This window comes from Callospermophilus lateralis, chromosome 13, assembly GCF_048772815.1.
Source record: "Callospermophilus lateralis isolate mCalLat2 chromosome 13, mCalLat2.hap1, whole genome shotgun sequence".
Classification (NCBI taxonomy): domain Eukaryota; kingdom Metazoa; phylum Chordata; class Mammalia; order Rodentia; family Sciuridae; genus Callospermophilus; species Callospermophilus lateralis.
The window spans coordinates 93,781,097-93,800,346 of NC_135317.1; the positions used below are offsets into that span (position 1 = coordinate 93,781,097).

Sequence of the window (19,250 nt, forward strand, 5' to 3'; positions counted from 1 at the left end):
ATGATTTTCTGAAATATGTATACATTGTGGAATGGCTCAGTCAAGCTAATTAACAAATGATTTCCTTACATGTACTCATTTTTTGTGGCAAAAACACTTAAAAATCTATTGTTAGCAATTTGCGAAATACACTGTTATTAACTTAAGTTACCATCTGGTACAACAGATCCCTTGAACTTACTACCCCTAGCTGAAATTCTGTTTTTTGACCAATATCTCCCCAACCCTCCACCACTCACTGCCCCCCCCCCAGCATAGTTACCATCATTCTGTCTACTTCTATGAGTTCAACTTTTTTTAGACCCCACATGAGAGTGAGATCATGTGGTGTTTGTCTCTCTGTGCTTTGCCTCTTTCACATAACCTAATCTCTGCTGGGTTCATCCATGTTGTCTCAAGTGACAGGATTTCCTTCTTTTTAAAGGCAAAATAGTATTCAGAGGTGTATATATACCACATTTTCTTTGTCCATTTATCAGCTTAAGAACACTTAAGGTTGATTCCACATTTAGCTATTATAATTAATGCTGTTGTGAAGATGGGAGTGCATGATAACTATTCATTCTGATTCCGTTTTCTCTGGATATATTAAAAATTCTTAATGCAATGTGATAATACTGGGATTTGAAATATATTCTTTGATATTTGAGAGATAATACCAACAATTATAGTTTCTTAGTAGACAACAAGAACATGGGAGGATAAACACTTAGGTGCACAGTCTCAGCCAACACAAGACGACCTTGGCACAATTCCCAGAATTCAGGAATAAGGGTGAATCTCTGTCAACAAAGTTGGGTACTTAAAAACAATCCTTTGGATGGTGGGCTAGGCTGAACAATCTAGCTCTGCTCTTGAAGGACCTTTCCTAACAGGAGATAGGCTTATGTTAAGATGTTACCCAGAGGTAAGCAACACTGTGGAACAGGTGGCTTCATCTTGTCAGAGACAGTTGATTTCATTTTCACAATGTGGGTGTTTGTGCCCCATGTAAAATCAAGTGACATAAGACAGTTCCAAAGTTCTTCCCTTGTTACTTTGAATGCAATTATGCCACAGTCCCTTTTTAAAGAGTAGCAACTCTAGTCAGGTCCAGGTCTCACTTAGGGAGCTATAACTCTAGGGTAATCCTGAAGATATTATCATGGTGCTGATTGCTGGAATCTGAATGCAGTAATTCCTGAAAGCACTTGCCAAGAGAAAACAAGTTTCTGATGCATATGCTGCTTTAGGCAATATATTACTTGAATTTGCCAGTATGATATTGCAATTTATAGTAAGGAATGTATGCTTAGTATTTAATTCCTGCCACACAGCTTATAAAATCCTTGGATTCTCCAGTGATGTGTCCTTTGAGTACTAATGAGATGACTGAGGGTTGGGGGTTCCCAGACAACCTCAGGATGAATTTCAGCCTCAGCTGGTTGTCACAGGAAGCAACCCATGTTATTAAAGAGTTGGAACTGAGTCTTACCCACAACCTAGAGGGCAGAGGGACTGAAGATGGAATTGATCACCACTGGCTAATGATTTAACTAGCCATGCCTTCTTAAATTAAACCTCCATAAAATCCCAAAAGGTCTGGGTCAGAGAGCATTAGGGGTGATGAAAAAGAACACATGCATAGGCTAAGAGGCTGGGTGTACCCCAATCCCAGAAGCCCTTCCAGACTTCACTTGATTGATCTCTTCATCTGGCTATTTACCTATATTTTTAAGAATATCCTTCATAATAAATAGGTGCATGTAAATAAAGTGTTTCCTGAGCTCTGTGAACCACTCTAGCAAATTAAGAGAACCCAAAAAGGATTAAATTATTCAATTATATCCAACTGGTATCCACTGAGAATGAGTGGCAAGTTTGACAACAGGAAATTTTGGTTTGCTCTCTGTCTCATACAATCAGGTACTTTGAGGCTGATGTCACAAACTAGTTTATATTTCAAATTTTAAAAAACTATCCTAAGAGACTTGCTCACAAACATTCCAGAAAACTCAAAACTTAAGGAGGAAAAAAATGTAAATTAAACTGTTCCTAGCTTACTTCTCATCTAAGAAGATGATGTCACATCAGGGATTGGCTGGAATTCTATGTGATAACCCTGATAATTTACTGCCCTGGATTTTCTGAACAAACTGGTCACCTGTGCAGAGCAGCAGTGCTCATACACTCCACCAGCAGGGATAAAACCTACTTGAAAGCATCCAAAAACTAGAGACGACAGAAAATACCAACTGAATTATAGATACAGCACCAGGTTTCTACCTGCACTATGGAATTTAAACTTGGATTTAAACTAATCTGAAACCTTAATTCACTGTTTGTTTTTTTAGAACCCTTAGAGTAGTTTTTATATTCTTGAATTACTTAAAGAACTCCTGTGTAAGACAGGAAAACAGTTTTCTCCTTCTGTACCTATACTCACTTCTCTTTTAACACCAGATGTGAGAGGATGGGGGTTTCAAGCAGCTCTCCAGTGGATACCAAGGGGGTGTCTCATTCAATCTGATTCTGAATCTATCTATTTGGAATCCATGCCCACTAGTTGAAAGTTCAGTCCCTCAAAATTACTGCCTGTTACATGCCAATCACAAGTAATAGTTTGTTATTTATAAATCAAGGTTCCCATGACCCCATTTTCTCCTCAGGTTTAATTTGCTAGGATAGTTCAAAGATCTGCTCAAAAAACAGTTCAATGAAACACTTCAGATTACACATTTGTTATAAGTGGTTATCAAGAATACAAGTGAACAGCCAAATGAAGAGATGCATGCATACACACAGGCATACCACTTCTAGGCACCTCCATATATCCAGCAACCAAGATTTCCCTAAACCTCATGGTTCAGGAATTTTAAGGGCAGCCTCCTATTGTGGGCATAATCAGTTATTAACTCAGACTCCAACCCTCTCCAAAAGCCAATAGTTACTTCATTAGAACAAAAGATGCTCCTAACACCCAGGAGTTCTATGTCAGGACTAAATACTAGAAAATAAGCATCTCCTAGCAAAAGAGCTCCATCTCAGCAACCACAGGCAGAGACACAAATTTCTTATTACTTCATAATTCCCTATTGAAATAATCTGCTGTGACACATCAACAATCTCGTCTTTTAGAACACTTTAAATAAATAAATACATACATACATACATACCAGCCATTTCAGACAATTTAAGTAACTGTTTCCCTTAACATGCCCACAAAATGCCATCTACATGCATGTTAAATCATCATCTGTTTTCACCTCTCAGTTATGGTGCAACCTTTCATCTACTGCACTTGGTCCTGTGTCTCACAAACCAGTGAAACCAAAAGACTCTGTCTCTTTTGGAAGCTTATTTGAAAATTATGAGCTACGGCACACAGCAGAATATACTATACAGTTATACAAATAATTGAAATCATACAAATAATTGCAAAAGAAACGAGAGTAACAAATCCAAATGCTATTAACCAAATGCATTCAAGATACTAAATGTATTTATCTTCAAAATCATTCTCTTTGAGTATAAGAGGGAGCTTATTAATACCCAAATACAACTATTCCAAAAGCAAGCTGAAGTCAAAATAATTTTGACTTCTGATTGGAACCATTGGAACCATCCTTAAAAGACTCTGGTTTCCATGTTATATAAAATGAGCTTTTTGCATCTTCAAAAATGTGGCTAAGATCAGAAGACATATTTTGGACATAAATTTCACATAAGCCTTTAATTTAATGATAGATTATCTATAAAGATGTACAAATAAGATTCCAATTGATTCACTAATATTCTGAAGTTAAGAGTAAGAAATCATTTTCCCAACCTATAGATGCCCAGTGGCTTCAGATTTTCTTGGAACTTACTTAAAACAAGTAATTTAACATTCATAGCTGCTTTGAAACATCTATGCATGATTATTAATCCTAGTGTCTTGATATCATCAAACAAATTTATTGATCTAAAGTTTTAAAGGTAGAAGCATTCTGATAATTCATTTTGTCTCTAGGCTTGCTCATAAAACTTTTAGCCACACTGGTACATGGTAAATGAACTATGCTTTAGTGATAATAACATATTGCACAGAAGTGACATACATTAAGTTCTGCTATGGTGTTCATTTTTATCATATGAATTTATTCCAACACAATTGATACATTAAGTACAATTTAAACAAAGCACAAATTTCCCATTTGCTTATACACAAGTTTGGTAGTGAGTAGCATAAATGAACAGAGGAACTTGCACCCAGCTAAACAAGCTACTTAGGAATTAAAAACATAATTTTTAATTATGTAGGGCTGGGATTGTGGCTCAGTTGTAAGTGCTTTCCTAGCATGTGTGAGGCACTAGGTTCAACCCTCAGCACTACATACAAAAATAAAGATTAAAAAAAAATTATTATTAAAAAACAAACAAAAAACCATATGCATACACCTCAAACTCACAACAACTACCTAAGTTCTCCACGTTGTGTTATGAGTTATATCCACCACTCTGGTATTAAAACTTTAATCCAATTTCAGACAAGCCTCAAACTGGAGCCGTTCTTCATGACCACTTCTAGGTCTTTTTTCAAGGTAAAACGCCAGATTTGTTATAGCATTCATGTATTCCTTAGCCATTTAACAGATATAAAACTATCATACAATTTTTATTGATTTCTATACTATTTTTTCCTTTTATGTCCCTGAAGACTTTAGGTGTGTGTCTCAAACTCCATTTTCTGCATAGGCCCTGTGGTTTTTATTGCATGATATTGCACAAGGCAATGGTTAATATTTAGGAAGGCATATGACCTGTCAAAACAGAACTGACTATAAACCAACTACAGCTCCATGCATCCATATGGATCTCAATGTTAAGTTAAAATAGAATATGGTGTACAGGGGATAGAAGGACAACACTGAAGGATTTTTGCCCTTAATGAATTTCTTTACTTGGACTAGAATTAAACAGCTGTCCAGTTCATTCAGGCACTTGTAACAAAATACTTTAGACTGATTAGTTGATAAACACCACAAATTTATTTCTAACAGTTCTGGAGCTGGGACATTCAAGATCAAGATATTAGTAGATTCAGTGTCTAGTGAGACTCTCTTTCTCACAGATAGCCTTTTCTACATGTTCTCACAAGGTAGAAGGGCTGGCTACTTCTCTGAGGAATTTTCATGAGGGTCAATCCCATTCCCAAAGACCCCATCTTCTAATACAGCTATTACATTGGGAATTAGTTTTCAAAACATGAATCTGGGGGCTGTGGCTGTGGCTCAGTGGCACAGCGCTCGGCTAGCACATGTGAGGCACTGGGTTCAATCCCCTGCGCCACATAAAAATAAATTAAGCAAAGGGTTTTCTTTATACTAACTGCTCTTTAAAACATATCTGGGGACCTCAGCTAATCTAAGACTCTTTCAGAGGGTCTACAATGTCAAAAAATAAACAGCTACTTTCATAAAAAGACTAAGATGTTATCTGCCTTTTAAGCCTATTTCCTCCAAAATGTAGAATAGTTTTCCAGCAATACATGAAATGATTGTCACAACCAACAGAATGCAAAAGCAGTTATGAGATTCCAGTTGTCTTCTATTAAGCCAGACATTAAGAGATTTGTAAACTGCACAACAATGCCTCTTTTGTCAGTAATATTTCTGTTTTTGGAGACATTACTTAATATGTACTAATCAGTTATTTTTAAATAAATTAGTAAACATTTTAAAATTCTCAGTTCTAAGGTATAATACAGTAAATATAGATACATATGGCCCACATAAAATTTCTTTGAGCCCTTCAATAATTTTTAACAATATAAAGGAGACTTGAGGACAAAAAGTGTGAGAACTACTTTAAACTTTATAGCTGATACACACACACACACACACACACACACAAGGCCTTTTTGTATGTATAAAATACTTTGAATTAATGTTTAAAAATTCATAGTGTGGTGCAAAAACATAGAACAATTAGCCTCCTCCACCAAGCAGCACCAAATATGGTAAAAGCTTGTTATGATGATATATCTACAAGCAGATAGGGCTTACCGATACTCAGTCTGTGAAACACAATCATAAAGTTCCTGGGCAGTAAATGTGACACTTTTATTTACCTGGAAAAAAAAATATATAGTCATTAAGAAGATATACTAAGGGGCTGGGGTTGTGGCTCAGTGGTAGAGCACATGCCTAGCACATTTGAGCCACTGGGTTAAATACCAGCACCACATTAAAAAAAAAAAAAAAAGAAGAAGAAGAAGAGGAGGAGGAGGAAGGGGGAGTGGGAGGGGAAGGGGGAGGGGAAGGGGGAGGGGGAAGGGGAGAAGAAGAAGAAACACCAAATCAAATGATAGTGCAATTAGTGATGACAGTGCAATTAGAATGGCCCACGTTTTGCAGGTGCAGAATCTCAAGTTTCTAGTTATTGCTTTAAAAAGGACTGGCTAGTAATAATAGGCTCATTGACTATAATGTCAATAATGAACTATGTTTGAAAATATTGGTCCTATTATTACAACTTATAAAACCAGTATACAGGCCTGGACGTAGTGAGAATTTCAACAAAGCACCTAATCATTTGTAGTTCAAATGGACAGAAAAAAACAAATTATAAACTGTGTGGAAAGTTATATTTGATTTAGGAAAAAGTTTGGTAGATGTTATCTAAAAAACCTCTATTTAAGTCTACATATTTAAACTAGTATGTTTAAATTAATAAATAGTATAATTCAGAGACATGATTCACAAAATCATAAAAGTGAAGGAATCTTGTTTCCCGAAGCTTACTACTAATGTAGGCTATATTCTGTTTATGTACAAGGAAGAACCTGGAAATTTGTAGAAAGGGAATTTTTTTTTTTAATTGGATAACAAATAGCATAGTAGTACCTAAATTTTCAGAAACTAGGAATGAGTGGAGGGAAACGCAATAATACTATCTTCTATTTGATTCACTTTTTCAAATATTTGAAGCTACTAACTAGTATGAAGTTTTGGTGGATAAAATGTTTCTATTCTGGATTAATTAACACCACTTTAAAGATTCATATCATAAAAAGTCTAGAGTTCAGGGTATTATTGCTTATTTGCAAAATTTCAAGATTTCCTTCAATGTTTTCGTAAGAAATTCGCCATATTTGTGAAGAAAATGTTTCATTTACCTGTATGTTGAAGAAGAAAGAAGAAGAAGAAGAAGAAGAAAGAAGGGGTGATCTACCATTGAGCTACTTCCCATCTGATCTTTCTGTCTGTCTATCCTATCTATGCTGTACTGGGGACCAAATCCAGGACCACTCTCTACATGCCCAATTGTTGTTGTTGTTAGTTATTTACAAAAAGTTAAATGAAGAGCTAACCAGTAATGAAAGTGAATGAATATATTTTAAAGGAGTTGGACTCCTTAAGAAATGTGTAACCTACATGTGTCACAAAAACTCCTTCACTTAGGGTATTTTAAGAATTACACACAAACACACACACGAGCAAAACTGAGAAAAGGAATATATAGAGAAGAGGGGCAAAGAGCTTTAGGCAAACAAAAACTGAAAATCAACAGAATACTTTCTTGGATCGGCAATGATGAGGAAAGCATGCAGGTTAGTTTACAAAACACATTGCACCCTCTTTACTGCTCTAACTTGGGGTATGTGCTGTTGCAATAGAGGAAATGAAATTAGAGAACTTTTCTTTCCTGTAATCAGCAGTTCTCAAACAGAGGTGGTTCTTCCTCTCTGAGGGTCATTTTAGGTATGTGAGTCGGGTGGGGTGATAATATTTTTGATCGTCACAATGACCAGGAGAGCTACAGGCATTTAGTGCCTGAGAAGAAGGGATGTTCAACATCCTGCAAGGTTCTACACAATGAAGAAATGACCTGTCCAAAATGCCAACACATCCCTGACGAGAAACAATTCTGTGCTGAAGCAACTGTGTTATTTTAGGACACTATTGTATTTTTACTTAGAGAACAAAATTAAAAATTGAGTATGTTACAGGCAGGGAGTGGGGAGGAATGTGGAGATGTAGGTCAAAGGAGACAGAGCAGAAGATATGGAGAGTGAACATTCTAAGACAGCCAATGTACAACCTGAGGACTACAGTTAATAACAGTGCTATATTTAGGATTTTTTTTTCTGAAAGAATAGATTTTTGAGGCTCTTGCCACACCAAAAAAAGAGTACTATGTAAGATGGTGGATGTTAATTTACTTGATTATAGTATCTATTTCACTATGTATATAGTGTATATAAAAACATCATTTTATACATGTATATAAAAACATCATTTTATACAACTTAAATATGTACAATTATTTAAAAGGGGAAAATAAAATATGTTGCTGGCAAACTTCTACATCATTCAATAATTTAAAGTGAATGTCTAATTAAATAGCAAACATTGTGTTTTAGAACATCTAAATTTAATTATATTAATACTTGCTGATAATAGAAATGTGATAAACATTTAAAAATATTTCTCATACCTCATACTTGATTAGGAAGTTATAGAGAGTTTCAACATCTTGATAATTACTGTTGGGGGCCAAAATTCTAAAAAAATCAAAATAAAAGAACAGGAGGGGAAATGAATGATTTAAAAATAAAGCAATACCTTGAACTATTTCCCCAAAACACACCTATACAAGGAAAGATAACTTATTATTTAATGTTTATTCAGAGAATCACAATTTTTTGTTTTATAATCAATTAAAAATGTATAAAAACACAAATTTAATCTAACAAAGATTAATTTACTAATATATTTTGCCTTGTTTAAAGTAAAACTTCTGCTGGGCACAGTGATGCATGCCTATAATCCCAGCAGCTGGGAAGCTCAGGCAGGAAGATCATGAGTTCAAAGCCACCCTCAGCAAAAGTGAGGCACTGAGCAACTCAGTGAGATCCTGATTCTAAATAAAATACACAAAGGAGCTGGGGATGTGGCTCAGTGGTTGAGTGCCTGAGAGTTCAATCCCTGGTACCAAAAAACATAAAAAAAATAAAATAACACTTCTAAGCAATTGATTCACAACCATACATATTCACATATGCAAAATTATAGTTCACATTTTGGATTACAATTATACAATTTCTCAGAAAGGAAATGGAAATGTGAAGTGCATAATCACTCCATATCTTTTGAGCTGAGAACAAAATGTCCTTGCCAATGCTTGATACTGTCAGACTCGAGAGCCAACTGATCTCAATAATCTTAATTATATCTTTAGACTATTTAGTTTTTTTATTTCTATGAAAAACTTTATAAATAATTTTTTAGGACATAGTTAAAATTTTTAAGATGCTTTGCTTCCTTGGAAGAGGCATATGCAGAGTATCCTTAGGAATATACAAAAAATCTGAATGAGAATACCAGTTTCATGGAAAAAGTTTTTCTCACAACTAATAATTTAAAAATACAAATGATCTTCTAAACAAGAAACCAACCAATACCACTGCCCCCCCAAAAGAAAGATCAAGGATAATACATGGGAGAGGGGTAGTCCATAAATAATTTGCTTTTAAAAATAAGCATAGTATATCATCATTATCGCAGTCACCCTACTGTTAGGCACACCAGAACGTGTTACTCCTAACTACAACTCAGTGCCTGTTGATCCATCTTCCTGGAACATTCTTCCTCTCCACTCTACTCTCCACCTTGTAGTAACCATCATTCTATTCCCATTATCTATGAGATCAACTGTGCATTTCAAAATGCTAGAATAAAGGATTTTGAATGTTTTCACCAAAAAGAGATGATAAATGTTTTGAAAACATGGATATGGTTAACTCTATTTAAACATTAAACAATGTACACATATATTGAACACATTATACCCCCTAAATATGTACAATTTTTATGTTCTATATATCAGTTTAGAATTTTTTAAATGAAAACAAAGCTAGCTAGATAAATTAACCAAACTCTTAAAAAGGAAGTAGAAAATACACTATGTTGTAACTCTGCAGCCCAGAAAAAATAAAATATCAGCAACGTAAAATAATTATACCTATTTCTTTCATGGCTTTGGAAATAACTTGTTCTTAACTGAGGTTAAGAAAACTAGAATAAAGATATTTTATAAAGAAATTTATAAGCTCTAAGCCAATATCACAAAAGAACATACTTTACTAAAAAATAGAATTAACAATCCTCTGCTCTGAAATACTTTGTAGGAAAACTGGTTCAAAGTAAAGCAGTCATTTGTCTATAGCAACAAGTTACACTCAAAGTAACTTGTATTCCAATGAGCAAAAAATTGAAATATTTTTAACTTCCACCTTGGTTTTAGCAGTTTTATTGAGCTATAATTTATATGCCATAAAATGCACTCATTTTACCAACTTAATAATTTAAAAAATTTTTTTTGTAGTTGTGGATGGACAGAATGACTTTATTTTACTTGTTTATTTTTATGTGGTGCTAAGAATTGAATCCAGTGTCTCACATGTGAGACAAGTGTTCTGCCACTGAGCTACAGCCACAGCTCCAACTTAAAATTTACAGATCTGTACAATGATCACCCAATCTAATATTTTTTTTAAAGAGGAAGAGAATTTTTTTTTTTAATATTTATTTTTTTAGTATTTGGCAGACACAACATCTTTGTCTGTATGTGGTGCTGAGGATCAAACCCAGGCCGCACGCATGCCAGGCAAGTGCGCTACCGCTTGAGCCACATCCCCAGCCCCACCCAATCTAATTTAAAACATTTCCTTCACACAGAAAAAGACCTCTCTTGCCTATTGGCTTGCAGTCTTTCTCTGTTCTCACTTCCAACCCCAACTTCAGGAAACCACTAATCCATTCTGTCTCTACAGAGTTGCCTTTTCAGACTGCACCAATTTCTTCATTTCTAAGTTCCTTCTCTCTTACCCTCACAAAAGCATACTTGTAACCAGAAATAATAGCATACTATATTAGAGTCCAGAGAATGAGGCAAACTCCAGTGGATAATGCCCAACTTTCACAATGTATTTGATGAGTAAAAAAGAAACTAAAATGCATACTAAAGACATCCATATCAGAACAAGCGATCCTTTATTCTCTTACCCAACAAATATTTGAGACTTCCTAGGAGCCATGCACTGCTCTTGGTCCTTGGATATAATAGTTAACAAGACAAAGATTCAGAGTAGACCACAGCATTACTGTTCTAAAGAGCATAAGAAAGAAAACAATCCTCACCAAGTACAGGGACATAATGAAGCAAGAAAAATGATCTGGCAGTGCCTCCCCACTTTCTAATTGCTAGTTGTAAACAAAATAAGGAATACAGGAATTTTAAGCTTCAAAGGAAGAAGTCACTTGTTCCAAATGTAAATACTTGATTATTTCACAAAATATCACAGAACTATATTCTATGAAGAAAAGATGTTACTTTTGTAATCAGAATAAAACTATACATGTTATTAAAAAAAAAAAAACTAAGACACACAAACTAGAATTTGTTATTCTAAAAGAATAGTTTGAGGTAGTCTGAGCCCAAAGTAGAACAGACAGCTTTTATTAAAATGCATTCACTTGGAGACAGAAGTTGGATTTGTCCTAGTATAAAAAATTACAAACTTTTACTCTATAGTACAACTTGTTGAAGATACATAAAAAATAAAATGGCAAAAATGGCTTATGGAATTCGATGCTTTAGTAATTCCCCACACAAAAATTCTTGAGAGGTCAGCCTCCTCTAAAGTCTTCTCAGTTTCCCCCTCATACCAGTAGGAAGACAAAGACTCTCAGAATGAAAGCCCTGAAATTACTTGTCAACGTCAGCTTTTAAAAGGAAGGATGAAAGAATCATCCTGTGGGGGAAATGATATACATTTCTGAAAATGGTGATTTTTATTTATGAATAATCCACACTTATCTTTTCAAAATAAATTCAGAATAATAAGTATGTTAAATTGACACTTTTTACACAAATACATATTACAGTGAGTGCTATGAAACATAAAAGAAAACTAACAAGACATGTTCCCCATCTTCAAGTTCTTTATAATCTTAAATTTTCTCTACAATAAGTTAGTGGGAACAGATGTCTGACTCAGGGTTTGATTTGCAGCTCATAGATGATTTATAAATTGAGACTGACCTGAATGCACTTAGGTTCCCTTTATAACAGCATCAACAATAATATAAAGATGTACTGAACACTCCAAGTTTGATCTTCACAGGTATCATCACCAACCCTGGATTTAACTATGTGACCTGGATCAAGTTACCTACTTTCTGCACCCCGGCTCCCCAACTGTGAAATGGCGATACAGTATAGAATTTACTTAAGAAGGTTACTGTGAAAACTCAATAAGGTATCTAGAGTGTTTAATACCTGCACAGCATACATGTTCAATAAATACTAGCAGTTTTGTTAGTTAGTTTTCAAATGTGGAAACCACGGGTCAGAGTTCTTGCCAAGATTACACAGTGAGTGGTTTGTCTCTGGAGCTCCCACTTTTCCCACTAACAAAGAGCTAACAGTCACCATCTGCTTGCCTTCAAGCAATTTTACAAAGTCAAACATGAAGCCCCTTGGAGATAGTTAAAATATTAATTTTATATGTAAGCAAAACCCCTTCTTTAATTTTCCTCTTATCAATGCTTCTGGCAATTCTATGGGTTCAAACAATAAACTTTGTAGTCGACGTATCTTTCTCAAATCCATGAGACAAATTGGTAACAGAACTAACACTCATTAGAAGTATTGACTCTCATGTCACTTGGGCATTTAAGAGTGTTGTATTTACCATGAGCAATTAGCATCAAGTAAGCAATGTTTAAATCTGCATTTAAAAGTTTTCATTTCCATATCACAATAAATATCAATGTATCTTAAAAAAAAAAAAAAACCTTGGGCTGGAGATTATATCTCAGTTGGTAGAGTGCTTGCCTTGCATGCAACAAGACCCTGGGTTCAATTCCCAGTACCACCCCCGCCCCCCCCCCAAAAAAACTTTTTTAAAGATTATGCCACTTAAAGTTTCATGTTAAATTTATAAGCATAACCTGATAAAATTTAAAACTAATGTATTAAAATACACTAAAATTTTAATTAGAATTTTAAAAATTCAAATAAACCTTTTTTGCCAATTTAGAAAAAATAAAGCAGCAGACTTAGGAGTAGAAAAAGAAGTCTAGAATATTCAAGTTTAATATTTAATTCTAGAAATTCAAAGGCAGAGAGAACATGTTCTTGGATATTTATAAATTATGACTTACATCCCACAAAATTGAATAAATTGTAGTCCCTTCTGGCAAGACAAAGTTTTACATTACTATAATATTTAAAATAGTTTTTGAGAGTGTGAAAAAAATTAAAGATAACTTTAAAATGTAATTGCATGAAGTGAAATGTTTGTTTATAGCATTATATTAGAAACTGAATTTTTATATTTTCTATAGTAAGAACTGAGTCAAGGGACAAATGCTATCTTCTTTAATCTCTGCAATTTAATAAAGCAATTGTTACAAACTGCATTTTACATAGAAAACAAACACATAAAGGTTAATCCACCTATCTAGGAGACAGATGGTAAATGGATGGAACTAGGATTCAACTTCAGATGATTCTGGCCCTCTAATCTGTTTTTATTTTCATATAGTGACATACCTGGACAATACTTTATGAAATGGATTCTGCTAGTGATGAATTTGAATTATACTGGGGAAACTGGATAAAAAGTTGTACTGGAAAACTGGGATGAAAATTTATCAAATCAACAATGAAGAAATCTCACTGAGGGGAAATACATGTAGAGTACCTTTTTCCTTTTTGGTTATTACAAGTACAATTAAAATCCCAAGTTTTCTATAGTGAATTTGTTGACATCAGGTATGCAAATGATGGGAGAGATCAATCATCTTAAAATTTTGGATAAAAAAGCTACATACAACTGAAAATGATAAAAATAAAAAGTGATGTGAATGTGGATGTGGCTCAGTGGTAGAGTACCTCTGGGTTCAATCCCCAGTACCCCACCCCCCAAAAAGGGGACTATATTGATAAATAATGCAGCTATGTTAAATAATTAAAGCACTACATATCTATACTCTTTACTAACTCTGTCCTTTAAAATAGGCCTTTCCTCTCCTGTATATTCTCTCTCTCTCTCTCTCTCTTTTTTTTTTTTTTTGGTCCTGGGGATCGAACCCAGGATACTTTACCCTTACTATTACATCCCTAGTCTTTTTTTTTTTTCTTTTTTCTATTTTGAGACTGGGTCTCACTGCATTCCTGAGGGTCTTGCTAAATTGCTAAGAGACTGACCTCAAACTTGTGATCCTCCTGCCTCAGCTGCCCAAGCCACTGGGATTATAGGTGTGTACTCTGCTCCCAGAAGCACCTCTATATTAAATGTTAATATAAACATTTAATCATAATAACACTGAAGTTATGATTATAGTCTCTTTGAAGTCAGTCTGCCAGAGTTCAAATCAGAGTTCTACTGCTTTCCAGCTGAGTGATATCAGGTTAAGTTGCTTTACTTCTTTCTTTGTGCCTTCATTTCTCAATTTTGAAACAGGGACAATAATAGTAATACTTATCTCACAGGGTTGTTATTAAGAGGATTAAACAAAGTTGATATATATAACATATTTGAAACAATTTATGGATCAATAAAATGCTAGCTATTGCTATTCTTTTATCTTAAAAACACCCTAAATTTTCACTGTAGTTTGTTCACTAAGAACTGAGCTGCTTATTCTCTTATTGGAAGGCATCTCTAGCAATGAACTTTTACATATGAATGGCAACAATCTTTCCCTTACTGTTACAAAATACATGAGATGAACAATTTACAGAGAGGAAAGGTTTATTTTTGTCACAATTTGAGCTCTGTGGCAAGGGAGCACATCATGGTGTAGAGTACATGGCAGAGCAAACCTGCTAACATGGCCAAAACATGTAAGAAAGAAAGAAGAAGGGGCTGAGATCTTACTATCCTTTTCAAGGTCATGCACCCAATGTCCAGAAGACCTCCCACCAGGCTTCACACCTTCCCAGTAGCATGACACTGTTAAAAATTATTTGGGTTTGGAACCCGATCCTTCTTGACATTTGTGATGGCAGTCTCCTGAACTTTTCCTTCCATTCACCTTTATTCTCCTTTCACAGGCTGGTCATATTAAACTGGGCTAATCTACCTACATCGAATAGCCATTAGCAAATAAAAGAGAGACATGAGCATTTAGAAACTTCTCAGCTCTTCTCATTCTGTAGCTACCTTATGCTATGCTCCCCAACTTCTTTCTAGGGTCTTCTAGATTTCTTCCTTGTGTTTTTACCTCAAATTTCTTGTCCTTGGGATTAATGATTATTTTCCGTTTCTTTAGCATTCTTCTGGTCTCACCTAAGAAAGCATGTACACCTATCCTTTGAAGCAAATAACCATTGTTTTCCTTTCTTTCTCTTGCTCTTTAAACAGGATATCTCACTAAATTGCCTAGGCTGACCTCGAATTTGTGATACTCTTGCCTTGATTTCCCCAAGTAGCTGGGGTTACAACATGCACCACTGCTGAATACAACTAAATTTGAAGTCATTTTTAAGTTAGAAAGATTAGTGTATTTAAAGATGGGTTCTCTACAATCAGACCAGAGTTTCAATAATCATTCTGCCAAAACCAACTTGGACAATGACATTTCTCTGATCTTTCATATATGAAAAACTGATTATAACAGTTACTTTTGAGGGAGTAATCCTATAAATCATAAAGATGTAGGTAAAGAGCTTAGGTAAGTGTCTAATATATACTAAGCACTTAATAATAAATGTTAGCTAATATTAAATTATTACTATTACTTAGTAGTAGTATGAGATTTAAAGCAAAATGCTGGGGATACCAAGGATATATGATATTGATTTTGCCCTCATGGAATTAATAATTTAAGAGCAGAGATCAAATATTTGCAAGTGCCAGGCACAGTGGCACATGCCTATAATCTCAGCAGCTTGGGTGGCTGAGGAAAGAGGATTGCAAGTTCAAAGCCAGGTACAGTGACTTATTGTGTCTCTAAGCAACTCGGTGAGACTGTCTCTAAATAAAATACAAAAAAGAGCTTGGGATGTAGCTCAATGGTTAAGTGCCCCTAAGTTCAATCCCTGGTACCAAAAAAAAAAAAAAGTTTGTGAGGAAACTTAAAGATCTGATATAAACTGGAACTGTAGAATTACTACCTCTTGGACTAAAAAAGAAATGGAGAGAGAGAGAATACAGAATGAAAAGAGGTCTTCAGACTCCCCGCCTTTTTTGGTAGGAAGCAAGTTGAGAAGGCTCCTCTATTCCAACTTACTTTTCTTATGTTAAGTAAGAGCCCCAATCAAGTGAGTAGTAACAGGTGCAAGGCTGGATTTTCGAACTGCTAGTGATCCTGTGCACCTCCTGTTCCCACCTTTTGTAAATATGAATGCTTATAGTAGCTATCCTATGCTTGTGCTTGGAGTCTACACTGGGGAGTAGGTGGCACTGACTAGTTCATGGAAGTTCAGATCTAGAGGAAGTTCAGATCTCAAGGAGCATGCCCAAGCAGCAGACCTAAGGAGCCTCACCTCAACTATACCTGGACCTGATTTGAATTATGAGATCCTGGACTGAAAGCTAATGCCATAATGGAATAAGACTTGGAGGTTTAAGGAAGAGGGGGATGATTTATCTTTTCCAAGTGAGAGATGTAAACTGTTATGAGCAAATGGCATCAGAATACACTTTCCAGGATGTCATACAACAAGATCTCTCATCCCCATGTTCTTACAGTTTAACGCTGACATTCCTTCTCCTACCAACAGGCAGTTCCCAAATCTAGGCAGATCTCTGACTACAGGGGAAATGAAGCTATATGATTTCTAAGAAAATGTCTTAAAGGGCAAAACAATTCCTGATATTTTGGGATTCTCTTTTTAAATCAGCATTTTGCCTATAAGGAAGTACATGATACATGGAGGCCACATGTTGGTGTTCTACATGATAGCCAGCTGCAGCTAGCCTTAAAAATATCTCCAGGCACTACCGGACTGCAAAACTCAGGAGCACTCAACTAAGAACTGCTAAGATGAGGATATTAAACCCCAGAAACACTGAAGAAAATAAAAAAGAGTTGAATGCTATTGTTCTAAGCCAGTAAGTTTTGGGGTGATCTGTTACATAGCAATAGATAACCAGAACTTAAGGATAGAAGCAAGGGAAATTGACCATCAGCTACAAAAAACATGAAGCATGCAACTTTGTAGCTAATCTTTTGATTAATTCAGCACAAAGAACTGCTGAACTCTTTTTATCTATTTAGTTTTTTGTTTGATTTTTGCTTAGTCATATATTCATTAGCTTTTTAGTGAAGGTTCCTTCTAAAAAAGTTCTACTGTGCCTAGTTATGTAAGAAGGGACAAGTGAGATCAGTACCTTCACTGGTGGCAGACAGGTATGACAGTGACAGAAACCAGTCACCCTTGAACCTACGAAAGACACAACTGAAAAGGAATATAGAAATTAACATGGAATAGGTATATAAACAAAGTTCCCTGCCCAAAGAGGTGTCTTTGAACTTATAATTAAATTTCTGAATACGGAATTCTATTTAAAGTAACTTTCAACATAAAGTTGAAAATGCATATTAAAAATATGCAGACCCAGTTAAAATAAAATCATATCTCTAATACTTCTCTAAAAAATGATGTATTTATGAAAATTTTAACTCCTTTATAATGTTACTGAGAATAAGTTAGAGTTTTCTTTCTTTTGTTTTGTTTGAGGATATGGTTACTTACACATTTGGCCCTAAGCTTAAAAATGTTTTTTTTTTTTTTTAAAAAAAGGGAATAATGACAACAGCCGAATCCTTAATAGAATACAAATAAGCCCCTCTGCTTTTACGTGTGAAATATTTTATAGGGTCATAGCTACTTCTCTTAATTGCTTATGATTATATCCAAGCAATCTGAAGGAACTTTTGACTTTTTAAAAGTAACTACCCATAGAATATGCTCCTATGGTGCAGATGGAATCCTAACCAGGTACATACTGAAAATTTCAAAATACAGTACTTCTCTTAAATTGATACAAAAGAACCTGAAATAACTACTGACAGGCAAAGAAAGAGGAGGTCTAAAACAAAGTACCAATACCAACTCATATAATACTAGCAAATAAACAACTAGTCAATTTTTTAGGGGAAAACAAAACTTCTGGAAGCAAGTTATAAAAAATTTAGTTTTATGACTGAAATATTCTGTTGTTAGTAGTAGAACCTGTTTATATCCAAATGAAAGAGGATTTAGAATTTTCATATATTTCTAAAACAGCAGAAGCAGATTAATTGAAGCAGGGTAGAGGTCTAGGCCCAATACAGTCAGCATTCTTTACTCTTTCCTCCACACCATCTTGAACACCCACACCTCAACTGAAAGTTTCCACATGCCAAGTTCTAATATAGGAAGATTTCCCTTATAATTGGGTAGCCTCATCTTCATAATGAATAAATATAAATCTCACCAAGAAACATGTCTCAAAGTAAAAAATGAAACTTTCAATGCAAAATATGAACAGGTAGAAGAAATAAGTGTACAGGAAGCCTACTGGGATTATCAGCCCACTTGTGCAGTTACACACCCCACTATCAACCTCTAATATTCCAATTCTGTCTTCCTACAGTTCAGTCTTCCTCCTATCAGCATCCCTTCTCAACTCCTGCCTTTACTTTGGTCAATATGTCAGACAGCCTCAGGTCACATATGTAGAAGAATCCAGAGGATAGAGTGGGAGTTCATCATTGAGGATGGGTGAAGAACTGTGGCATTATTTATTGGCTTTCAATGTACTTCAAGGAACTACAGTTTATGTTATGTCTGGTTGATTGGTTTTTAGATTAGATTATTCATCCAATTAATCTTCATGCAACAGGTACTAGTTTCAAAGATTTCACATGGTTTTTACAGATGTTGAACATTTATATCATTTAATACAATATTTAGTTCATTTATATTTAAATTAATTATTGATATTATTGGAAACAAAAAAGGAAAAGCTTCATTTCAAATTCACTGACTGAGTCTTCAACTTAACCACCACATAGGCAAGTTTTGTGTACAAATGTTGGTATTTAGGGTTGGGGTTGTGACTCAGTGGTAGAGCACTTGCCTGGCATATGTGAAGCCCTGAGTTCAAATCTCAGCACCGCATATAAATAAATAAAGGTCCATCGATAACTAAAAATACAAAAAAAAAAAATTTTTTTTAAATGTTGGCATTGTTTGAATTATTTGCAGATAATTGTAAAATTGTT

At 34.8% G+C, this 19,250-nt stretch overlaps 1 protein-coding gene across 3 annotated transcripts in view; it reads right to left on the minus strand.

The window, feature by feature from the left end:
• The window catches only part of Swt1 (SWT1 RNA endoribonuclease homolog), an 84,252-nt gene that overhangs the window by 1,294 nt on the left and 63,708 nt on the right, over nt 1-19,250 (minus strand). For all 3 annotated transcript variants that reach the window (XM_076831998.2, XM_076832001.2, XM_076831997.2), the window contains 2 exons: nt 8,461-8,527; nt 6,027-6,091 (listed from right to left, as the gene is read on the minus strand). In XM_076831998.2, the coding sequence (XP_076688113.2) occupies nt 6,027-6,091; nt 8,461-8,527 (132 nt within the window). The remainder of the gene's footprint in view (nt 1-6,026; nt 6,092-8,460; nt 8,528-19,250) is intronic.